Consider the following 26,037-nt stretch of genomic DNA (forward strand, 5'->3'; position numbering starts at 1 on the left):
CTCACCTCATCGCTGTCCGACTCCGTTGCCAGCTCCGCAGGCTGCTGGCAGACCACAACAGTAGTGTCCCGTGATCACATGATTACCATTTACAATGTTTTTGCTGAAAACCAGTGTTTATTCCTAGTTTTTGGCAAAAAGTGCCCCATTGCAAACAACAGGTTTTGTTTAATGACTGTTGCAAAAAATTTTTAAAAATCCAAGATAAAATTGGATCTGTCACATGATGGCTCCCTTTGTGATTCTCACAACCTACAACTCTGATTGGCAAACTCCATTATGAAGAAAATTTGGTGTGACAACCAGCTGTCTTTCAACAGACATGTCCAACATTTTTAGGCAACTCCTGGAAAAGAACCTTATGATCCCAAAGGATTTAGAGCCTTCTGTATTATTTATTATTTATTTATTAATCGAACTTATATACCGCACCATCTCCCGTAGGACTCAGGGCAGTTCACAGGCATATTAAAACAGTACAATAAATAAACATTAAAACCCGATTAAAACTAGATAATATCATGGCCTGATCACTAAAAAATAAAAAACCTATAAAAACCCCATTAAAATATGCTAAAACCTTTTATCTTAGGCTAGGTATATTGTAAAACCCACCAGACATCCAAGACAGAGCCACAGCTAAATTATTACAACGTTCCATATTCACGAACATATAATCAGAAAGCAATGCAAGATAGAAGCCAAGATCAACCCAGTATCTAAGCCAAGGATTAAGAAACAAGCTAGTGTGACTTGATGACCGCAAAAATCCAAGATCTGTCTAATGAACAGAGCCATAAATCTCTACTTGTCACATTCTAAAATGTAATCCTGAAATCTCATGCCAAATACCTTGCAAAGTTTTGCATGAGGTTTTTAAGATGGGAATAAATTTGACAAATAAACCAACCAACAAACAGATAAAAAAAAGTTGGTTTGAGTCCAAAATGATTGGAATCAAAGGATTATTGCATTAAGCTCTTAATGGGACTTTGTGTAACTTCAGCAGAAGATTCTCAAGCAACCCAGAGTCACAAGATCCCCTTCCATTCTCTGGGACTTGCACACACATGCAACAATGCTTTCCAGGATACATTGGCACCTGAGTCTCTTGCCTTAACTCCATTGCGAGGCTCACTGCTGAAAATGGCTCAGATCCAAAGCCTCCAACTTCAGGGTCTACACCTGACAGGCTCCTCTCGTCCTATCTTCTTGTCCTACAATAAGGAGTGAATCCAAAGATTCTTGAAAGCTTCTGTTTTATGTCTTATGACTCTAGAAATGCAGTGGTGGAATTCAAATATTTTTACTATCGGTTCTGTGGAGTGGCTTGATGGGCATGGCAGGGGAAGGATACTGCAAAATCTCCATTCCCTCCCCACTGCTGGGAGAAGGATATTGCAAAATCTCCATTCCTACCCCACTCCAGGGTAAGAATACTGCAAAATCTCCATTCCCTCCTCACTCCAGGGAAGAATACTGCAAAATCCCCATTCCCTCCCCACTCCTGGGAGAAGGATATTGCAAAATGTCCATTCCCACCCCACTCTGGGGCCAGGCAGAGGTGGTATTTGCCAGTTCTCCGAACTACTCAAAATTTCCGCTACCGGTTCTCTAGAACCTGTCAGAACCTGCTGGATTTCACTCCTGCTCTTATGACAGCTTCTGTCTTATGACTCTAGAAAGAGCGCAGAGAAGAGCAACAAAGATGATTAGGGGACTGGAGGCTAAAACATATGAAGAATGGTTGCTGGAATTGGGTATGTCTAATTTGATGAAAAGAAGGACTAAGGGAGACATGATAGCAGTGTTCCATTATCTCAGGGGCTGCCACAAAGAAGAGGGAGTCAAGGACAAGAAGCAATGGGTGGAAATTAATCAAGGAGAGAAGCAACGTACAACTAAGAAGAAATTTCCTGACAGTAAGAACAATTAACCAGTGGAACAATTTGTCTCCAGAAGTTGTGAATGCTACAACATTGGAAGTTTTTAAGAAGAGATTGAGTAACCATTTGTCTGAAGTGGTGTAGGGTTTCCTGCCTAAGCAGGGGGCTGGACTAGAAGACCTTCAAGGTCCCTTCCAACTCTGTTATTTTATTTTATTCTCTTTCCCATGTGCATAAGACAAGTCAGATTAAAACACAGTTTTTGTGTCTGACACAGTCTAACCCAATGAATGAGAAACATAGGAGATGACCAGGCTGAGAGTAAAATGGATCATCAGTCTTGAGTCCTTTTGGTACCCACAAGAAATCTAAGTTCAGCCCTCCTTGAATTCTGTTGACTCTTATCTATGGCCTATTTCCTTTGATCGTTAATAGTTTGGATTCTTATAGAGAGCATCAGCATACAGTAAATTTAAATTTTTTTGAACTGCCTGGACTACTGATTTCCTGTGCTTGAAAAGAATAGCAAATAAACGAAGCTGTAATTTGTGGCCATGGTTCACAACTCTGTGATCAACAGGCATCTTCTAACAAATCAGAAAGGTGATACTGGGAAGGACTAGGACTTTTTTAAAACTTTACCAAGCATTTTAGCTAGGGGGAGGGAGGGAAGGAGGGAGGGAGAGGGAGATTTATTTATTTAGTGTATGGCAAATACATGGACTTACAGTAGTTCAAATGTTAATGTCCAGTACACCCAGCCATTCAAGGACAGGGTGGTCTGTGTTGAAATAAATCAGACACTGGGGCCTGTGGAAACTCTTGATGGACATTCAGACACAATGTGATGGATATTTTGTCAAGGAGCACCACAGAGAGGGAGACAGAGGGGGGAGAGAGGGGAGAGAGAGGGAGGGAGGGAGAGAGAGGACGGGAGGGAAGGAGGGAGGGAGAGGAAGGAAGGGAGATAGATGGAGGGAAGAAGGGAGGGAGGGAGGGAGGGAGGAGAGGGGAGAGGAAAGAGAAGAGAGGGAATGTGTGAGATAGATGGAGGGAGGGAGAGGGAGGGAGGGAAGGAGAGACAGAGGGGGAGAGGGAGGGAGATAGATGGGGAGGGAGAGAGAGAGAGAGAGAGAGAGAAGGAGGGGGAGAGAGAGAAGGGAGGGAAGGAGATAGATGCAGGGAAGGAGGGAGAGAGAGGGAGGGAGGGAGAGGGAGGAGAGAGAGAACAAAGAGAGGAAGGGAGGGAGATAGATGGAAAGAGGGGAGAGAGAGAGAGAGATGGAGGGAAGGAGCGAGGGAGGGAGAGAGAGAGAGGGAGAGAAGAAAGAGGAGTGAGTGAGTGAATGAGTGAGATGGAGGGAGGGAGGGACAGAGAGAGAGAGAGGGATGGAGGGAGGGAGGAGATAGACGGCGAGAGGGAGAGAGAGGGAGAGAGGAGAGAGAGAAAATATATATCAAACGTCTGCAAGAATTTAGTTAGCTATTCCTTCAAGCAGCTGTTCAGACAGGGATGGTGCCTAACTACGTGATAACGGATAATGTCTCTACTCTACTCTAGAGATTCCAAAAAAAGGGGAAAGAGCATAGCAGACAAAGCTTAATGGCTCCTAGTTCAGGGCCTCATCCCTTGAGACGTAAAGGCAGTTGTGTTTGCAGCGTTCTGGGACTAAGCTAACATTTCTAGACACTTAACAGAATAGCAGCTTCGAGATCAGCCAACTGCTTAACCTCCTCTTATCCCACCGCTAGTAAGGAATCGCTGGCTGTGATTTTCTAAGAAGTACAGGTTGTCCATCAACTAACGACCACGGTTGAGCCCAAAATTTAGGTCGCTGGGTGAGAAATTTGTTAAGTGAGTTTTGCCCCATCGTACGACCTTTCTCGCCACATTTCCTAAGCGAATCACTGCCATTGTTAAATTAGTCACATGGTTGTTAAGTGAACCTAGCGTCCGTCCGCATTGACTTTGCTTGCCAGAAGGTCGCCAAAGGGGATCACATGACCCCCCCCCGGGACACTGCAACCGTCATAAATGTGAATCGGTTGTCAAGCATCTGAATGTAAAATCACATGAGCATGGGGATGCTGCAGCGGTCGTAAGTGTGAAAAAAATGTAACTTTGAACGGTCACTAAACAAATTGTTGTAAATCGAGGACCACCTGTACAGCTAACATTTAAAAGGGCATCTGTCCAAACTTCTTGGGGGGGGGGGAAATTCCTTCAAGAACTGAAAGCCCATTCCAAAACCCAAAACGTTTGATTTTAGGTGGTTAAAAAAAGGTAGCACTTTTAAATCTTCCAAGACCAAATTACTTAACTAGTACACAATGCACTCTTGATTTATTATTTTATTTATTTATTTTTTATTTATTTACATTTATACCCCGCCCTTCTCCGAAGACTCAGGGCGGCTTACAGTGTATAAGGCAATAGTCTCATTCTATTTGTATATTTACAAAGTCAACTTATTGCCCCCCCAACAATCTGGGTCCTCATTTTACCTACCTTATAAAGGATGGAAGGCTGAGTCAACCTCGGGCCGGGCTTGAACCTGCAGTAATTGCAGGCTGCTGTGTTCTAATAACAGGCTTCTAACAGCCTGAGCTATCCCGGCCCTTGGCGGGGATACCACTCCTTGATGGTTCAGAGTGGCTACTTGCACAAGAAAGTCCCATCAAAGCAACCAAATCAATCCACCCCTAAAATAAATAGAATATCCAATGATCTCAAAATAGTGCAATTTTTTTTTTAAAAAAATAGCATTACAACATAACTGTTACACTAATCACTTCTAAACACGTTAAGGAGAGAGACAGTTCGATATAGTCAGTAAGGCACTAGGCTAGAAAGTGTGAAACCTTGAGTTCTAATCCTGTCTTAGTCACAAAGCCAGTTGGCTGGCCTTGGACTAGTTGTCTTTCCTAGCCCTAAGGAACAAGCAATGGCAAATTATTTCTGAAAATGGTGCCTAGCAAACTACAGGGATTGGTCTAGGAAGGCACCAAGAGTCAAGACTGAAGGCATCAATAATATGATGATGGAGGAGGAGGAGGAGGAGGAGGAGGAGGAGAGAAGGAGAAGGAGAAGGAGGAGGAGGAGGAGGAGGAGGAGGAGGAGGAGGAGGAGGAGGAGGAGGAGGAGGAGGAGGAGGAGGAGAAGAAGCAACAAATATCATTAACCAATGAAATTTCCCACCCAAAGAAAAGATGGCCCTTATGTATAGCCAGATATACTCTTTTCTAGAAAGCAGCATCCGCCAATTATGTGTGATTACTCTGCTGGGATAGAAGTGACTACTAAGTCAAGCAATCATATAATCTAAACAGTGATGGGTTTCAAATGTTTTTACTACCAGTTCTGTGGGTGTGGCTTGGTGGGCGTGGCATGGCTTGGTGGGCGTGGCTTGGTGGGCATGCCAGGGGAAGGATACTGTAAAATCTCCATTCCCACCTCACTCCACGGGAAGGATACTGCAAAATCCCCATTTCCTCCCGATCAACTGGGGGACTCGGGAGGCAGAGAATAGATAGGGGTGGGGTCAGTCAGAATTTTTACTACTGGTTCTCCGAACTACTCAAAATTTCCACTACCGGTTCTTCAGAACTGGTCAGAACCTGCTGAAACCCACCTCTGAATCTAAAGCAGGGATCTCCAAACTCGGCAACTTTTAAGACTTGTGGACTTCAACTCCCATAATTCCCCAGCCAGCATGGATAGCTAAGGATTTCTGGGAGCTGAAGTCCACAAGTCTTAAAGTTGTCAAATCTAGAGAGCCCTGTTCTAAAGCAACACAGGAGAAGTACCAACACTATAACGGCTACAGCTGCCCTCTAGAGAAGATTCATATCAGGATTAGTCTATTACAGTAACTGCAAAAAAGGATTTTTTAACAACAGCTTCAAGCAATAAGAAAAAAAAAGCTGGGAAGGGGAGTATTGGATTGAAGGGGACCCCAAGATTTAGGCTATGTGGGTCATCAAATAAGAATAGAATAGAATAGAATATTTTTATTTATAGACCGCCCTTCTCCCGAAGGACTCAGGGCGGTGTACAGCCAAGAATAAAATACAGAAAGAAAACAATACAAAACTAAAAACAACCCTTTAAAAACCTATTCGATATGGCTACTTATAGATAAAATATTACCCTCTAAAATTTACAAAAAATTTAAAACCCATAAAATCAATTTGATAATTTAAAATTTAAGCGAGTCCAGCAAGACGAAATAAGGGGATACCCACATGCCTCTGTGCCTGGGTTGGACTAGAAGGCCTCCAAGGTCCCTTCCAACTCTGTTGTTATGTTATGTTAAAATTGAGACAGAAGGAAAATAGCCACATTTTGCCAGATAAGCAAAAGTCAGATGGTGAGCAAGCTTCATCCTTGCATGCATGTTTTTGGCTTCGCAGAAGCTTTAATTCTTTTATTGTGCATTAGTAGAGCTCATAATGCTCAGATAATTTGGAAACAGCCATCCATGTAATGTGTAGAAATTGGCATTGTTGTCTATTCACCATTAAAACACAAGGTAGAAAATACAGAAAACGACTCGTTTATTATTTGCCCTTCGCTATCTCAGTTCAGCATAGGATGTTCACTCCCCAAAGCTGCTGGGTTGGAAGCAGTGGTGAAATCCAATTTTTTTTACTACCAAGTCTGTGGCCGTGGCTTGGTGGACATGGCAGGGGAAGGATATTGCAAAATCCCCATTCCCACCCCATTCCTGGGGAAGGATATTGCAAAATCCCCATTGTTGTGTCTCGTCCAATCTCATCTCAGCCGGGGCCTTCTTATCTGCTTCCGAACACGGAAGAAGAAATACCTCCAGCCCCCAGCCCTGGCTCCATGCCCAGACAGGCTGAAGAAGAAGAAATACCTCCAGCCCCCAGCTCTGGCTCCATGCCCAGGCAAACGGAGCAACTAGACCCCTCCCCCTCCTCCACAGCATGTGAGCCTGAGGAAGGTTTATTACCAACAGCTACCAACTGGAGTGACCCTCACGTCAGAAGACTTGATAGGCGGAGGCAACAGAAGGAAGGGAGGGGCAGGCCTGGATAAGTGCTGAGTCATGTAGCCACACCCCATGGCCTATATAAAGGATCTGCTTTCTGGCATTCTCTGAGTCAGGCAAAGTCTAAATATATCTTGCTGAAGTCACTTTCTGGTCTCCTGCCTGCCTTGAGGACTTTGCTAGGACTTTGGCAGAGCTGCAGAGGCACACCTGATTCGGATTTCCCTGACCCGGCCGTCAGCGGAGGAGTGGGACACGACACCCATTCCCTCCCCACTCCTGGGGGAAAGATATTGCAAAATCCCCATTCCCACCCCACTCTGGGGCCAGCCAGAGCTGGTATTTACTGGTTCTACGAACTATTCAAAATTTCCACCAGCGGTTCTCCAGAACCTGCTGAATGGTACCCCTGGTCAGAAATGATCTTCATTCCAACTCACATCTTCGCCCTCTGACTCAAATTCTTCCAACTTTTTTAAACAGTGTGTATATGTGTGTGTGTTTGTGCATGCAGATTTAGAACAGACAGTAGCATTGGTTTCTCCCCTACATAAACAAAACAACACAACAGCTCTGACTGCTTTGTGATGGCCAACCGGAAGGGGAGAGCGTGCCGAAAGGGAAGAGAGAACAAGAAGAGCTGCCCAAATCAAGAGCATTAATTAATTGAGGCTTTTGTTCAATTCCTCCACAAGCATTTAAGAAGTGCGCCGGGTTACAACGAAGTCTGAGATCGCACTGACACAGCAGTTTGGCGCAAGGCAGCCCCCAGCCTTCAGAGAAGGAGTTACTTGCTTCACGAGGCAGCGTCTAGATTGTGTTACAATATCGGCAGCTCTGCAGCAGCTGCTGCCAGCCAAAACAGCACACTATCCAGATGCACAAGTCTATAAAGATCCATCAATTGCTCTATCAAGAGATGGGGAAGAAAAAGAGAAGATATTCCACTGGGACACTAAGGCCATCTGAAGCACCAACATCTGACTAATGTCCATTCCATATAATATGCAAAATGTATGAGGCCCCTGCAGTAGTCCAAAGCTGCTGCTGCTGCTGCTCCTCTTTATTTTTATTATTATTATTATTATTATTATTATTATTATTATTATTATTATTATTATTATTATTATTATCTGTTTATTTGAATTGATTAGCTGCCCAGTCCCATTGGACTCTAGGGAGGCTCTGAATTCTGCATAGGAGAAATGCTGATATCATGGGGAACAGGGAACATTTGAAAAAAAAAATACTAAGTTCTTTCACTTGCCTAATATGTTAAGCTGGGAGATATCACAGTTATGGATCAGTGGTACAGCAAGTAATATCTGTGCAAAATATTCTAGGATTAGTTCTTCAGGTAAGCCCAGGAAAGATTCTTGGACTGGAAATTAAATTCAAACCACTGCCAGTTACTGTACCAATAGCACTTAGACTTATAGACCACTTCATACTGCTTTACAGCCCTCTCTAAGTGGTTTACAGAGTCAGGTTATTGCCCGCAACAGTCTAGGTCTGCATTTTACTGGCCTCAGAAAGAAGGAAGGCTGAGTCACCCTTGAGCCTGTCCAGTGGTAGGATTCAAATAATTTAACAACCGGTTCTCTGCCCTAATGATTTCTTCCCACAACCAGTTTACCAAACTGCTCAGAAAGTTAACAACCGGTTCTCCCGAAGTGGTGCGAACTGGCTGAATCCCACCACTGAGCCTGTCAGGATCGAACTCCTGGCACTGAGCAGAGTTAGCCTGCAATACTGCATGCTAACCACTGCACCACTGTGGTGTAGACCATGCCAGAAGGAAAGAGCTGCTCATTGAAATGCAATTCATCTCGTTCATCACTCAACATTCCTTACTTGGGACCATTGGTTCATGTTATCTACAGGTTATCTCAGAACCCGTGTCTTCACTTTGTCCACTGTGCAATAATCCATGTGAGTGACGATCTACAGCATAGAAATATATGCAAGTGCTGCTGTCATCAACAAATAGAGAATCAACAGGTTATAAAAAGAGAAGGATTTTCATGCTGGTTATAAAGCTACATAAAGTTCAAAGGACACAGTGGCTCAGTGGCTGAGCTCGTCGATCAAAAGGTCGGCAATTCAGCGGTTTGAATCCCTAATGGGGTGAGCTCCCGTTACTTGTCCCAGCTTCTGCCAACCTAGCAGTTCGAAAGCACGTAAAAAATGCAAGTAGAAAAATAGGGACCACCTTTGGTGGGAAAGGAACTGAGTTCCGTGCGCCTTTGGCATTTAGTCATACTGGCCCCAGGACCACAGAGACAACTTTGGACAGCGCTGGCTCTTTGACTTTGAAAACGGAGACGAGCACCGCCCCCTAGAGTTGGGAACAACTAACACATATGTGTGAGGGGAACCTTTACCTTTACTATAAAGCTATACCTTCTTGGCAAAAATTAAGCTCCAAGGAAGTCCAAGGTCAACCAGAAGTCCAACAGCATAAGAGAGAGCTGGTTAAGCCAAGCCAACAGAGTGCGGTTGACAGATATTGTTTTCAACAACTAGGCAATCAGTGTTCAGTTTTGTAGGCTTAAGATTTCAGCATCCTATTGAACACTGAATTTTAGGCCACAACATATTTCATGGCTCTTCCAAAGTTTGTATTCACTGGGGCCTTACTTATAAGTAATTCCTGTTAATAAAGAGTTGGCTTGGAGGATGACCTTCAATCATATAGAAAATCTGGGCAGTGGTTGAACCAGCATGATTAGACCATTAAGTGTCATCAAACTGAAAAAAATAGAATGGAAAGGAGATCTTACCTAAGCTTTCTCTGAATGTTTACAGGCAACATGCAACTCGTAGTCTGTTACTATTGCTGTTCTACCACTAGAACAATGCACAAAACAAACAAAATGCACAGGTACAGCATATGTGGTACCTTGCTCAATAGTAGTAACTGTGAGAGGGATCTTGGAGTCCTAGTGGAAATCATTTAAATATGAGCCAGCAGTGTGTTCTTTTACTAGCATAAGTAACTGGCACATCTGGAGATCCGGGTTTTTCCTCAGTAATACAAAACCCCAGACTACCACCACCCTTGACTCCTCTGCCGATCAGGTGCTCAAATCACCAACCGTCCCATCTCGAGGCATCACTCCGACCACTCCTTCTCCAGATGCAGTCCTGGCCTGACCTTGACTGGCAGGAAGAATGTTATTATGTCTAATGGCCCCTTGTACCAACCCCCACCTTCTCCTACTATCTCACACAGGAGAAAGTGGCAGCGTGGAAGCCTTCAGCCTAGTATGGCTTCCAAAGCTGACAGAATCTAGATCACGTGAAGTGTTAATACCACTTTATAATGCTTTGGTAAGGCCACACTTGGAATACTGCATTCAGTTTTGGTTGCCATGATGTAAAAAAGATGTTGAGACTCTAAAGGCAGGACAAGAAGCAATGGGTGGAAACTAATCAAGGAGAGAAGCAACTTAGAACTAAGAAGAAATTTCCCGACTGTTAGAACAATTAATCAGTGGAACAACTTGCCTCCAGAAGTTGTGAATGCTCCAACACTAGAAGTTTTTAAGAAGAGGTTGGATAACCATTTGTCTGAAGTGGTGTAGGGTTTCCTGTCTAAGCAGGGGATTGGACTAGAAGACCTCCAAGGTCTCTTCCAACTCTTTTATTCCAATAACAGAGTTATTAGTAATATTAATATAGTAATATAGGTAATATTGTACTAAACATTTGCTAGACCAATCCTCGAATACAGCTCATCTGCCTGGAACTGCATATCCGACATAAATACAATTGAGAGAGTCCAGAGATATTTTACAAGACGAGTCCTCCACTCCTCTGTTTGCAACAGAATACCTTATGCCACCAGACTTCAAATTTTGGGCTTAGACAACTTAGAACTACGCCGACTTCAGTCTGACCTAAGCGTAGTACATAAAATTATCTGCCACAATGTCCTATCTGTCAATGACTACTTCATCTTCAACCACAACAATACACGAGCAAATAATAGATACAAACTCAAGGTAAACCGCTCCAAACTCGATTGCAGAAAATATGACTTCAGCAACAGAGTGGTCAATGCCTAGAATGCACTACCTGACTCTGTAGTTTCTTCCCCAAACCCCCAAAACTTTAACCTTAGAGTGTCTACTGTTGACCTCATCCCATTCCTAAGAGGTCTGTAAGGAGTGTGCATAAGCACACCAGCGTGCCTACCGTCCCTGTCCTAATATTCCTTTTTACTCTTACTCTTTTCATGTATTCTAATAACGTTTATACTTTTACCTGTTATCTTACATATGCTTGACAAACAAACAAATAAATAAATAAATAAATACTTCCTTCTAGTAATCAAAGCCACATTTAATATTGTTTTGAAGGCTGTAATAGGGCCACTTCACTCATGAAACTGGAACAGTGTTTGGCCATATTTGGGGGTATCCTTTTTTAATGGTGACGTGTTTCAGGATTCAAAATATAGTCCTCATGAGTTTCACTTTCCAGGGAATAGGAAAGTAGCATTTTTCTCCCAGCAATTACAATCTGAAGGCTTTCATAAGGTCACAAAATAAGGCATAGAGGCTTGTGCATCCTGGAGTTGCAATGTGCCCACTTCCAAAGTGTTCTTTGAATGGCTTTGCAGCACCACTACAAACAATCTCCCACATTGGTGAGCAAAGGTTCAACTTTTCTCCCAGAATATCAAATTGGCATGCATCTTCAGAAGAGTCCTGAAAGTTGCTTGAGATGAGGAAAAATAAGATGCCTGTCACCTAAAGTAACTTCACGGCTGAGTGGAGATCTAGCACAGCCTTTAACCACTATGCCACAAAAATTACAAAAAGGAGACAGAGCTTGGAGAACATTAATTCAACTTTCATGTTTGTCATTAACTCTTTAAAGTAGCCCGAGGCTACATTTTTTTAGCCCTAGTCACCCATCCCTTCCATTTCTGTAACAAGAGATTGATGTAAGGATCACAAGATAACACTTGGTCTGTTACTTGATCTCTTTTAATAGCTATATAAATTAAATGCCTTTGTTATATCTAATGTGCTGATACAGCACTGTCAGCCACTGCAAAAGCCCTTTGCTTGGAAAACCTTAATCTATCACTCAGTGTCAAAAGGAACAGGGTTTTGAATGTAAATAGCAACAGCACTTAGATTTATATACCGCTTCACAGCGCTTTTACAGCCCTCTCTAAGCAGTTTACAGAGTCAGCCTATTGCCCCCAACAATCTGGCTCCTCATTTTACCCACCTTGGAAGGATGGAAGGCTGAGTCAACCTTGAGCCTGGTGAGATTCGAACTGCCAAATTGCAGGCAGCCAGCAGTCAGCAGAAGTAGCCTGCAGTACTGCACTCTAACCACTGCGTCACCACGGCTCTTAATCAAAATAGAGGGATAGGATTAAAGGGCAAATGAAGGTATTTCTGGAACCCTCACTAGAGCAGTTTATTCATGTATTTTAAAATGTTGGGTTTGGAGGTGAATTTTGGAAAGCAGCTGCAAGTTGACATAAGTCGTCCTTCCTGACATGGTTATTTCCAAAAGTGGTAGACAACATTCCCAGAAATATCAGGCAGCAATGTTGAAGAGTGGAAGATGAATGATACAAAATATATTTTTCCCCATTTCTAGGAAGATGAAGTAGAAAAGACAAAGCTATCCAAGATTACGATCCAACCAAATGACAATATGGAAAGATGCCTTACAATGTAACTTAATCTACTACATAGTAACACAAACATTCAATGTCACGCAAACACTAGGTAGACTGAACATACATAGGTATTCATCCATTCCCCAACTATGCCCAATCTACTCCCAGTCGCGTCTTCCTTTTTATAGCTGTTTCATCTGGAATCTGCTACTTCACTTTAAAAATCGCCCCCCAAATTACAGAATAGCACATATAGTACAAGACCGTCATTTCAAGGATGAGTTTTTGGCCTTCATACTCACTTGGAATGAGGAACACCAAAGGCTCACCCTTACAATTCTGGGTATTCCAAGGCCAATATTGGCCAAATAAAAAAATGGACACCTTTATGCTGTGTTTTACTTTGTTTTTCCCCTGACCCATGTTCTCTGAAATTGCAAAAACCTCACAGTTAATATCATGAGATCATCTCAGAAGATTGCTACATTTGCCTGCAGGATTCTGACTTTTTTCTTTTTAATCCTTTTTCCCAAAGTGGGGAAGTCTTTGGCATCACCAGCTGCTATCTGGGGATGTTGTGTTTAATGTTTGATCAGCAGTACGTGGCAGGTTTCCCCATGTTCTGCAGTTTACCATTGGGATAAGGAGACCTTATCTTCTTAACTAGCATCCATCACAGTTTGTGGACATCATTCTGTGGATTGATGCGATCCAAGGACTGCCCTTTATTTATTCAGTCTTCACCATGAAACTTTGGAATCCATCCTTCGGTTGGGAGGTTGCTCAGCCTCCATCTCCAGAGTCTTGCAAAATATTTCTTTTTTTAAAGCATCAGAGTCCAAATAGATGCTTTAAAGAGCAATGATCCTATCGTGTTTTTCTCCCCCCCCCTCCTTTTTTTTCTTCTTTTCTTGCTTGGAGACATCCAAGACTCTCAGATATTTTTGTTTTTTTCTCTCAGAGGGGACCGATTGCTTCAAAGAGACACAGTTAATGAAATTAAAAGCCCCCCCCCCCCCGATGGTGGTTAAACAGACACTCTGTTGTCTCACAATAAACCAGCTTAGTATAACTCCCATCTTTATCTGACAAGGTAAGCTTCTCGGGCCATTTCAGAAGGGAAAGCCCAGAGAAGGACACCCTCTGGCTACGGTCCAGCCTTTCAGCCTGTCCTCTGGACTGTATCAACTCACTGGGCTTCAATATAACACCGATGAAAAGGGCATTCTCTGATCGTCTGCCTATCAACCAGCCAAGATATTTTTTGACAGCAGCTGTGTTCTACCAGTTCAGTTTGGCAAAAGAGGATTGGCTTCTCGGATATCTCTACCAAAGGAGGAAAAAAATGCTCTTCTCTCTCACCCATGAAATACTCAGGGGTGTAGTGTCCTGTTGTATGGAAGGAGAGGGACAAGGAGAGGGAGAGGGAGAGAGAGAGGGGAGGGGGGACAATGTTCTGCCTCTTTTTGTCCAATCACTCTCCAGCAGGCTACAGCCAACCTGGCTTCCCATCCTTCAATGAAATCCCAAGCAAAGTCACCCAGAAGGGATTTTTCTCATGAATCTTTCACCCCCACCCCCACCCCCAAAAAATCAGAGAATATGGACAGCCAGGGAGGCTACAGAGAGATGCCACAATCCGTCAACCTATCAAGGAAGTCAGCTCAAAAGCCTCATCAAGAGAAACTCCACAGGCATCTTCAAGCAGAACAGAAGAAGAGAATAAAACAGGAACTTTCCTTCTTTTGCAAGGAAAGACGGGTGAGAAATTAAAACCAGGTAGATTTTGGCCACGGGCATTAAGTACAATCTGGGGAGAGGAACGGTCCCCCTGCACACCAGCAGGTTGCTTTGAAGGCTAAAGCAGCCGCCGAAATAAAATGGTCTGGTCACACACACACACACACACACACACACCAACCAACTCAGAGAGTGAAAGGTGATTCCACTTGGTAGATCTGCTTCAATGTGGGATGGTGGGGTTTATGGAATTGTCCCATCAGAGCTTTCTCTAAGGCTAGTAGAAGCTGGCATGATCAGCAGGGATAGGAGGTGTTGTTTTGGGTTCGCTGGCACATGGTGTCTCATGTGTAGCCTCTTGCTTATTAAACAGTCCCCATTAAGCATTTTACAATCTTCGCAGAACAGGATAGAAACGTGTTTGATTCCATGCTTGCACATGCTAGGAAAAGAGCCCTTGTTATATATATTACAATAGAACAAATGTCTAGAGAATAACAAGTTTCTATCTATTTATTGCAATTCTATCTATATTATTACTACTCCATCTATATTATTACTATTCCCTTCAAAGCAAAGAAATTGTTTCGTCAGCACCCTGCTTCCAATGGCAGATCGGACAAAAAGTACCTTGAAAATTTTAAAGCAGTAACAAAACACCCGTGGATTTGACAGTTGACAGAATACTGCCCTTGAAGATGGAAGCTCCATTTAGCTGTCATAGTGGGAATAGCCTAGCCCCAGAGGTTGTGGCTATCAGAATCCTTCCTAGATTCTAACCGGAATTGGTTAATCCCCTTTCAAGAAAAGCCAGCTCCTTTTCTGCTTTGTTTCTTAGCCCCTCTCCCCAAATGCAAAAGTGTATTTCTGCAGCATCATACTAAGCCAGAAAAATATCCAATGTATCTTTTTTTTTTTCCTTAGCTATTTCAAAAGGCCAGGGTGAAGATCACAAGCAGAATCAGATTTCCAGCTAGCCCAACAACAACCTCTAATCTTTTCCGGGGGTGGGGGAAGGAAAGAAATAATAATTAAAACATGTTCTTTTGAAGGAGGTATACAAAACATCTTTGCTTATTTTGAAGTTTGGAGCAGGTCCTCCACCTATTCAACGAACAGCTTGATCAGCATTTTCAAAGCAATCAAGTTATTTCCCGGATACAAAAGATTCACATAATCATATCTCCCCCAGCAGTTCAGATTATGATATAGACACACAAAATACTAAGAAGACATCGCTTCGTTTATAAATGGTGGTGAATTACAGGAGAACGAGAAGGGGTGGGGGGGGGAGAAGTGAAAATTTGCAAAGATGCCTCTGAAAGATGAGAAGGCCAGAATCATCCATGCCCTTATTTTTCCTGATGTTATCTAGAAACCATCCTGTGCTGTAAAAAAAAAAAAAAGGGATACGTCTGGGAACCGAAGGCAGGACTATTTCCAAAGTTGGCTTCTCCAATTCCTTGGGGCAATGAAAGAGGGAGGGGTGAAATTGTGGGAATCAAAATAGCAATAAAACGAAAAAGTTACTAAGGGCAGGATGGATTTAAAACTCACTCAATCACCTCTAGCAACTTAGCATTGTCTCTAACCAACCATGAAGGGAAATATTTGGAAACAGAAATATTCTTCCCTCTCATCACATACACACACACACACATACACACACACACACACACACACACTTCCCATGCTATCCACCTCCCTAGGATCTTAGTAACTTTTGCAGAAGTTATTTGCAAGGCCACGGGCCAGCCTTTAGGATCTACCCAGCCCAGGAGAAACACAGAGAGCCCGTATTAAAAGAGTATTTTAAAATGCCACCTTCTCCACTTCTGTGTACCACGAAGGTCACTCTTTGCCAAACAAGCACAAAAAATATCACATACATATTTGGGCAATTATTTCCGAGCTCTGCTAAGAGCTGAAAAGCACCTCCCTGTTTCAAGGATGGAAAAACAGCAACCTAAAGTCATCCATCTGTTATTTTTCCCCCCTCCCCCACTCCTTCTATGTAGTGTCTTGTGCCACTGGGATATTTAATTAATAAGAATACCCACCCTCCCCTTTCTCATTAGTGATGCCTATCTTTTCCTGCACTTCACTGCCTAATAATAATAATAATAACAACAATAATAATAATGAGCATCACACATTCCTCATCCTGCAACCCACGTCCCTATGGGAGTCCCATGGGTAACTTACACAGGAGGTCTCCCCCCACCCCCCCAACAAGCCTACTTGGGTCTGTGTCAATGAATGAAGGGGGGGGGGAGGCGATGGGTTGTCCACCCACTCCTTGTCTATAAACAAGCCTCTGTGTGTGTGTGTGTGTGTGTGTGTATTAGCACAATGCAGAAAGCCAAGCCTGGAGGTGTTTGTGTGATTCATATTTGCAATCTAGGTTGATAAAACTTGCGAAGAGAGGAAGGGGCATTATAGCTCATTTCCCTTCTACCCCCATCACTCCCCCACCACTCACTGATGGGATTTTATATGGTGTTTCATCCATTGGGGGTTTCCTAACCAGGAGAAAGAAGGAACTTGGGAGTTGATTTTTCCAGATAAAGCAAGCAAAGCACCCCCACTAAAAATATGTGTGCTTTCAACAGCCCCCCACCCCACCCCCACCCTCAGGCCAACTACTCCAAAATATGCACTGTTTAAAGTGGGGAGGAGGGGGGGAAAAGAGATGGGGGGCTAGGAGAGAAAGGACTGGTTCTGGAATCAGACACACTGGCCTTTAAAATACGTGTGTGTTGGCTTCTGTGTGTCCATGGGCCTGTGTGTGTGTGTGTGTGTGTGTGTGTGTGTGTGTAACAACTTGAATGTGGATGACTTTATGTAGGACAATTATTTCCAAAAGGTCATTTTCGGCACGCACAGGCATGAATTTGTATGTGTATGTCCCTCTTTCTCTCTCTCTCTCTGGGCATATATATCTGCAGTGTTAATAGGGTTGTGGTTTGTTTGTTTGTTTGTTTGTTTTTAAAAAAAAAGCATGAACAAGGGCAGGGAGACTTCAGTATAAAAGGAAGAGGAGGGGGAAAGAATGAGGAAAAAGTCCTGTTATGGTGGGGAGGGAAGGAGAGAGAGAGAGACCATATCTTCTTTGCACACTGTTTAAAGCAAGCTAGAGATTATAGTTAACTGAAAGATCGGTTGGCCAGATATACAACCTCTCTTCTGCCACGCAAATGCGTGTACACACACACACACACGGAGTGCCCCTCTTCCAACTGCCCTTAAGGTTGCTGGCAAACCCCTTCCCGACTCCACTGGCCCTTTCTAGCTTTTTTTTTTTTTTTTTGCAAACTGTTGCTTTTTTTTTTTCCCCGTGGAAGGAAGCTCCCAGAATTGGCGGGGGCGGAAAGGGATGCTCAATCTGCATTCAGCGAAACGCAGTTCAGTCCCATCCTAACCTCCTTCGGGCAAGCAGGCAAGTCACAGGATAAAAGCGGCGATGGCCAAGAGGGCATCGTCGGAGACGTCGCCAGAAGCAGAAGCCAAATCTTCGCCTCTCTTCTTCCCCCGCTCCAACCCCACCCCGGCATTCTCCTTTACAGTCGCCACACATTCGTATTTGAGCACACGGGGGAGAGGTGGGGAGGGGAGTGAGGAAGGGAGAGGGAGAGGGAGAGAGAGAAGAAGAAGAAGAAGATCTCGAGCCGAGGGAGAAGAAGAGGGACTTACATCGAAGTGATATTCCTAGAGATATCCGTAATGTTGATGCTGGCATTTCCATTGGTGGATCCCGAATCTTGCCCCTCGAGCAGAGGGAAGAGGTTGCCATCATCCGGTTTTTTGCAATTGATCTCGGTTTTGTTGCAAAGGCAGTTGGCAGGGCAACCCAAAACGGAAACCAAGTAGTCTCCCCAAATGCTCCAGAGCCAGAAAACCTTCCAAAAACTACATTTGGTCGGACAAAACGAGACATCCATCTTCGACTGGTGCGGCTTTATTTTTCACCAAAAAAAAAGGAAAAAGAGAGAGAGAGAGGAAGGAAAGATTGCGAAGGGGAGGAAGAAGAAGAAGGGGGCAGGAAGGGAGGGAGGGAGGGAGGGAGGAAGCAGCGTAGAAGGAGAGGGGAAAGAGAAGGTTTTAAGGGAGGGGGAGGAAAAAAAGAGCGGGGGGGGGGGGGTTAAACCTGAACCAAAAAAAAAAAAAAAAGGAAAAAACTGGAAGGAGAAAAAAAAAAAAAAGACCAAACCACCCTCAAGCGATCAGAGCAAGAAAAAATCCTCGCGACGTTGAAACCATGTTGGCCAAGCGGAGAGGCTGTAAATTCCCTCTTACGAGAGCTGTGCGCGAGGCATAGCGGCTGGTGGAGAGATGCGCGCGCGTGTGTGTGCGGTGTGTGTGCGTGTGGGGGGGCGGGGTGGAGAGCGGGCGGGTGGGGGAAGGATGTTGCGCGCGTGTCCCGGTGCCTTGTTGATCCACCGTAGGCTCGCTCTCTCGCTGGGCTGGCTCGCTGGCTGCTCTTCCCGAGACTTGTGAAGATTGCAACAGAAGATTCGCAGCGGCACGGAGGAGGAGGAGGAGGAGGAGGAGGAGGAGGAGGGAGGGCGGGCGAGGGGGGGGGCTCCTATACTGATGCTCCAAGTCCCCAAGTCCCACCTACTGGGCAAAATGAAAACTGAAACACCTGCAGGGGAATATATATATATATATATATATATCGCCGGGCAGTGGGAAGAGAGAGCGTTAGCGAGTCACGAAGACAGTCCTGCTCGCCCTTCCTTGGCTTCCCACGCCCAGCGGTGCTGCAGAAGTGAAGCGGCACAGAACCGACGAGGTGTTGGCGACAGTCGGCGATTGAATAACAGCCACGGTCCCCGCCGTTTGCACTCGTGACTCCGCTCGGCGCGTTTTTGTTTTTTGCTTTTTGCAAGGCTTTTGGGCAGCCGGGATGCAGCTTCCGAGCTCTCTCTCTCTCTCTCTCTCTCTCTCTCTCTCTGTGCGCGGCGGCGGAGATGGGAAGGGAAGGTGAGGGAGGGGGGTGGAATCCACGCGTGGTTGTGATGTCTGAAGTTCGGGTAAGGCTTCTCCCGGGCCGACTCGGTGGGCTCAGACCGAGCGAAGGCGGCGATCCGCGAAACCTTGGCGGCGCCGTCCTTCTCTTCCGCGGAAAACGCGCGTGGGGCTTAAGGACGCGCGGCTGGTGCGGGGCCCCTGAGAGATTCCTCCCTTACAGAAACCGCAGGAACCCGAAAGGCTCCCTTGACGTGGGAACGAGCCCGCCTCGTTGTGTGTGTGCGGGGGGAGGGCTGGTTACATTTACTTCCAAGAAAATGTCAGAAAAGGACCGGCCAGATGCACGTGGGGGGGAGGGGGGGAGGAAGGATCCCCGTGGGAATCGCCACCCGCGAGAAGAAAGCCAAGCTCGGCTGTTGCTAGACCGAATGCTTCTCCAGAACGCTCCTTCCTTGTCACACACACACACACACACACACCCTTTCTTTTGGTTGCTTTCTCGTCTTTTATTTTAATTTCTGCCATTTTAAGAGAAAACAACCCCCCGGTACATAATCCAGGAAGAACTGGCGAATAGAGCACAAAAAGTCGCGAGTGTAAAAAAACCAACAACAACCCACCATCACCAGCCGGTGGGTGTTATTTTTACCGCGATCGTCCGGCTTCCGAACAGAAGAAATCAATCGGTTGAAAAACATCGAGGGAAGAAATATTGGGGGGGGCGGGGGGGGAGGGGAGGTGGGGAGAGAAAACTATCGCCCGGGAGAAGTTGAAAAATAAAAACTCGGGTGGGACCAGGTTGCCAGGTGGAGGGGTGGGGGAATCTGTCCCTGTATCTTTAAATTGGCAGGTTTCTACAAACAACGATTGGATGTAAAAAAAAACAGATGGGGGGTATGGAAAGAGGGGAGTGTGTGTGTGTGTACTGGAAAGGGCTGATCTCAGAGAGAAAGAGAGAGAGATCAGGAAGGGTGTGTGTGTGTGAGAGAGAGAGAATGTGTGTGAGTGAGAGAGAGAGTGTGTGTGAGAGAGAGTTGTGTGTGTGTGTGTGTGAGAGAGAGAGTGTGAGAGAATGTGTGTGTGAGAGTGTGTGTGTGTGTGTGTGAGAGAGAGAGAGAGAGAGAGCAAAAGCTGGCTTGAATTCAGGGTACATTTTGGGGGGCAGGCAAAAACCCAAGCAGATCAGACACCCATCCACATACACACACACCCCATCTAATTTGCTTTGCCTCTCTATCCTTTCTGTGTGTGTGTTGTGTGTGTGTTCCACCCTGCTTTTTTCTCCCACCCCTCCTCCTCCTCCTCCTCCATCTCTTTTAATAGTCTCTTGTTTCTGCTCCTTTGCCCACAAGACAAGCAAGACTGATTCAACGATCAGTCTCGTACTCTTCAGCTGCAGGACAAGGGACTTTACAGGTGTATCCTCCCTTTCTTAAAAAATTTCAGATCTTTTAAGAAAGATTTGGGAGTCCTGGGAAAGAATCCTTACATCCCCAGAGGAGAAATGTAAGATGTGGGGGGTGGGGTGGGAGATGGAACTACACTGGGAAGTATAGCTAAAAAACCCTGGTCTTTTAATAAGGTTTCTACAACCCTGTTCCTAAATTATAACCAGTGGCGTATTTCATTCTTACATCAGAAAAAAAAATAGTTCTATAAAATTAAGTCCTGCTTTGCAAGGAAATCCATACCTTCAATTCTTCTACTAGTGATCTTTCAGAGTCATGCAAAGTCGTGTCCAACCCATCACGACCCCATGGACAACATTCCTCCAGGCCTTCCTGTCCTCTACCATCCTCCGGAGTCCATTTAAGCTCACTCCGACTGCTTCAGTGACTCCATCCAGCCACCTCGTTCTCTGTTGTCCCCTTCTTCTTTTGCCCTCAATCTTTCCAGCATTAAGCTCTTCTCCAGTGAGTCCTTCCTTCTCATTAGGTGGCCAAAGTATTTGAGTTTCATCTTCAGGATCTGGCCTTCTAAAGAGCAGTCAGGGTTGATCTCCTCTAGGACTGACCAGTTGGATCGCCTTGCAGTCCAAGGGACTCGCAGGAGTCTTCCCCAGCACCAGAATTCAAAGGCCTCAGTTCTTTGGCGCTCAACCTTCCTCATGGTCCAGCTTTCAGAACATAACCATACTTAAATAAAAATGCTGAGTTCACACATACAATTAAACTATGGTTGTTTATCCACATAGACTGATTAACAGATTACTGTTGCCCAGGTTGGCATGGTGGGAGTATGTGAATCTGGAGAAATCCCATTTAGATCAGACCTGTGATTTGACAGAAGCTTCCATGTCAATTCAGGAAAACGATCCTACTTGGGTCAGATAGCCAAATCAAACGCTTGAATTGATTTGAGCTTCCAGATCAATTAAAAAAAATTATGACAGATGCAGACATGATCTGAATCCATTTGGAGGCAAATCAATTTGCCTTGCCAATACCATTCATAAATCTGATTGGGAGGCTCAATTAAATTACCTTAGAATTGCATCTCTGAACTGAATAATTGAATGGTTCATTCGAAACGGGCACGAAAACTATGGTTACCAAATCCAGTTCATCCAGGAAACTAACCAAATAATCCTTATTGTTGCTCGCCAGACAGTATTTTTTCATGTAGAATCTTCCACATTTGATTCTTGTCACTTCCAAGTAAGGCTAAGAAAGAAAAGAGGAAGAAAAAAAACCCTGCCAGAAGCCCTGTGAGACTAATAATACTGCAGTGCATGGATCTGGCCTAGGAAACTCGCAATATATCTGCCAACTACTTGACAGTCACAATAGATATAAAATAAAACCAAGGAAAAATGAAACAGAGAAAGCCTTGGTGTTTGGTTATTATTATGGTTGGTTGCACTGTCAGCCAGATGTTTAGGCTGGATTTGGCATGATCCAGCTGTTCAGTCCTTCCCCAGAACCTGGGGTAGGCAGATGTTGTTTGATAGTGTTAAAGATATCATTACAGGATGTAAGCTATTGCAAGTGAAACCTTTTGCAATTGACTGATAATGATTTTATCAATGCCGATCATGTTCAGCTGGTGCTCCGGAAGTTTGGGGATTGAGCCAAGGCGCCTATTGCTACAGATAATATCTTTGCTTTATTTTGCCACAATTATTCTATTTTTTATTATTATTATTTGTAGGTCTTTGCATTTTGTAGGTTTTCTCCAGTTCTTTCTCTTCTATTTTGCTGTCTTCAGGTGTTGCAATCTTCACTGTGCAGAATTTTTATTGGTCTTTCTTATCAACGGTTGTTTAAGTCTCGGGTGTTATGTGGCAACTGCTTGCCTATTTGAATTCTACAAGTCCCATGATCACTTGTAACTTCTTCATTTTCTAATACTGTTTTGTAACCCCAACAGTTTTTCTTGCAGATATTCCGATATTGTTGCTACTTTGTCATGCCGTTGTTTGTGGGTCAGTCTGTGTGATGTTCTTGCAGCAGTTCACCAAATGATCCACAATTTCTTCAGTTTCTTTGAAGAGGCAGCACTTGTGATCTGTTGCTATCTTCTCACTTCTGGTTTTCTATGCATTTGTTCTTAAGGCTTGGTCTTGTGCAACCAGAATTAGCCCTGCTGTCTCTTTCTTCAACTCTTAGTCATCACCAGGTTTTTGTTATCTGCTTTTCCTGCTAGGTTTTTTTTTTTAATGGCCATATAATACTTCGCCTTGCCATGTCTCGTTTCTATTTTTCATTTGGTCATTCTTCTAGGCAAGTTTGGTCTCTTTGATATTCAGTAAGCCTTTATGGTGTACAAGCTTCAGTGCATCTTCTTCACTGTCCTTCAGATACTCTTCCAATGCATCTTCTTCACTGTCTTTCAGATATTCTTCTAAAAAGATATTCTTCTTTTTTTCTTCTTCAACTGTCTGGCCTCCTTGCAACGTTCCATACCCAACTATGCTCCTTGGCAAGTAGAGTCAATGTTGCTTAATGGTTGAAGGACATGATTCATTTACATTATTTTTCTTGTGCTGCTATCTGGGACTTCTAGTTCTGCTTAAGTCTAGCTCCTATTCCAGCTGTGTCTCAAACGACTTAAGTTGCCAAATTGTTAATTGCCTTGATGGTATTTTCTCAAACCTGAGTTTGGATTTTAAGATCTTCTCATTCATGTTATATTCACTAATAACTTTCTTCTTCATGTCAGTGTGATATTATTTCTTTACTTGCCAGCTTCTGGATGTGAGGAGCCTCAAATTCCTACCCCATAATCCTTAGTCAAGTAACTTCACTTGGTAGGAATTATAGGATTTGAAGTTAAAATATATCTGGAAGTTGCCAGTTTGGGGTATAATGATTTTAGCAAAAAGCTGAAAGTTAGAATAATTGATAAATTATAGAAGAAGGATAAAAATGACAGGAAGCTATTCTTTTCTCAACATGGTGCATTCTGGGTAGAATAGAAAAGCAAGTCTCAGAACTCCTAGCTAGAATCACTAATAAGAAATTCCGGGAACTGTCATCTTATCATACTTCGGAGGTACCAGATTGGGGTTGCAGTTATAGGAAATGGTTGCCAACTAACAGAGAATGGAGAGAGAAACACAGCTGGATTGTCACTTGGTAGTTTTCTAGGAATACATCCAGTCTAGGCTGTGAGAAACAATATTTAGTATCGTGGCCCAAACCACAGTGTTATTCGGTGCTGAAGGTATTGCAGTGCCATTAAAAAGAGCAAAAGCAAGCGTAACTGGTGAGTTGCAATCACCATCAGTAACCAAAATGGAGGGGGAGAAAATTCTTGAGTAATGGTTAAAATGCTTTAAAAAGACCCACGGGTGATTCTGGCAATTTCATTTTCATTTGAATCCTTCGAAGTCCGTGAACCAGTTGCTGCAGATGGAGGCCAGCTTTCCAGAGTGGCCTCTGTCAGCTGGAGTCTTTAACAGCGGCTTGATTGGCAGGCATTAGTGGATGATCGGCCTTAATATTGCCATCCTATAAAAGCTTTTGCTTGCTGTAATGGTCACATAAACAGGCTTACTTACTTTGTTTTTTTTTGGAAAGGAGGGGTAAAAGTGGATTAGATAAATGCATGATGGATTGGTCTATCTGCAGCTTTTAATTGTTAATTGTCTTTGGGGTTCATTTTATGTTCTCAATCTCTTTTTGTTACATTGTTCGGTTTTGCTCACTATCTCAAATGTTCACTTCAGCAGGAAGTGGGATACCGTATATACTCGAATATAAGCCGATCCGAGTATAAGCCGAGGTCCCCAATTTTACCCCAAAAACTGGGGTAAACTGGGGACTCGAGTATAAGCCGAGGGTGGGAAATGAGGCACCTACCGGTTGGGGAAACCCTCCCTCCCTCAGCTGAGAAGGCTGGCTCCCCGCCCGCCCTCTCACTGCACCGCAGGGCTTCACCGTCCGGTAAAATGTGAAAAAGAAAAAAAACTCGAGTATAAGCCGTATATACTCGAGTATAAGCCGAGGGGCTTAAAAAAAAAAAAAAAACTCTAGTATAAGCCGTATAGACCCGAGTATAAGCCGAGGGGACGTTTTTCAGCACAAAAAATGTGCTGAAAAACTCGGCTTATACTCGAGTATATACGGTATATATATATTAAATAACGGGGTTAATTATGACCGCTATTGAAAGCCTTCGGAGCGTTCGGGTTTAAAACAAGCACTGGGTAGATCCCGTCTGTTTTAGACAGCAGGCTGGCCAATGGTGTGGGATGATGGAAGTTGTAGTCCAACTATATGAGGAAATAGAAATCCTGATAACTCGCAAAGCAGATTTTGTCAGTGTTCAACTGCTCTGCATTATATCCTGTAGAATTATGCTCTCTTTGCAAACTAAGATTATAGGTAGTGATATTATTCACTTTTGGGTATCTTGAGATTCTTCCTAATTATGTATAGATGATGTCAGTTTGGAATATAAGGAATGGCACTCATTACCTCCAAATTATTAAATACTAGTGCTCTCTGTTTTATTAATGTTAATAAATGAAATTTCATTTATTTCTCTACTTCCTTCCAGTCCCTTCCAATATAAAGTGTTAAGAGCATTTATGTATTATGGGAATTCACATCTATTCTTCTCATATAAATACTATGATCAAATACTTATAGACCTAAGTGAAAAGTGTAAGAGGAAAACCTTTGTCTCTACTATATTGAGCTCAATACAGTAAAAGTGAAATGAATCGACTACACATAGAAATTTTTGACATCGGTAAATTGAAATAGACTGGTCTGAACACTTTTCAATCAGAAGATCATACCACTTATTACTCAGAACACACAGACATACACACAAACCCAGAAAAAAAATAATGTTGATTTCACAGTCTGGAATGATATAGCAAAATTGTACTTGGGTACAATGCAGTCAATGACTGAATAATATCGATTAGATTTTGCAGACAACCTTTTAATAGGTCAATTATCCAAGTTTATGTTCCAACCATCCATGTAAAAGAAGAGGAGTTGATGAGTTTTATAGTCAAATTCTATCTGAGATTGGCAGAACATCCAAACCAAAAAAAAAAATAGCTGCTTGTGGTTGGAGATAGGAAAACCAAAGTTGGAAATAGTAAGGGGAAAAATGCAATTGGACTGCATGGCCTGGGACACAGAAATGAAGCAGTAGAGTAGAGTAGAGTAGAGTAGAGTAGAGTAGAGTAGAGTAGAGTAGATTAGAGTAGAGTAGAGTAGAGTAGAGTAGAGTAGAGTAGAGTAGAGTAGAATAGAATAGAATAGAATAGAATAGAATCTGGAAGGGACCTTGGAGGTCTTCTAGTCCAGCT

General features: G+C 43.6%; 1 protein-coding gene across 2 annotated transcripts in view; it reads right to left on the minus strand.

Moving 5' to 3' along the window:
- Window positions 1–18,254, minus strand: part of NTRK3 (neurotrophic receptor tyrosine kinase 3) — a 517,214-nt gene extending 498,960 nt beyond the window's left edge. For both annotated transcript variants that reach the window (XM_058156317.1, XM_058156318.1), the window contains exon 1: window positions 17,985–18,254. In XM_058156317.1, the coding sequence (XP_058012300.1) occupies window positions 17,985–18,232 (248 nt within the window). In that variant the 5' untranslated portion in view covers window positions 18,233–18,254. The remainder of the gene's footprint in view (window positions 1–17,984) is intronic.
- Window positions 18,255–26,037: the final 7,783 nt, after the last annotated feature.

Source organism: Ahaetulla prasina, chromosome 13, assembly GCF_028640845.1.
Source record: "Ahaetulla prasina isolate Xishuangbanna chromosome 13, ASM2864084v1, whole genome shotgun sequence".
Lineage (NCBI taxonomy): Eukaryota > Metazoa > Chordata > Lepidosauria > Squamata > Colubridae > Ahaetulla > Ahaetulla prasina.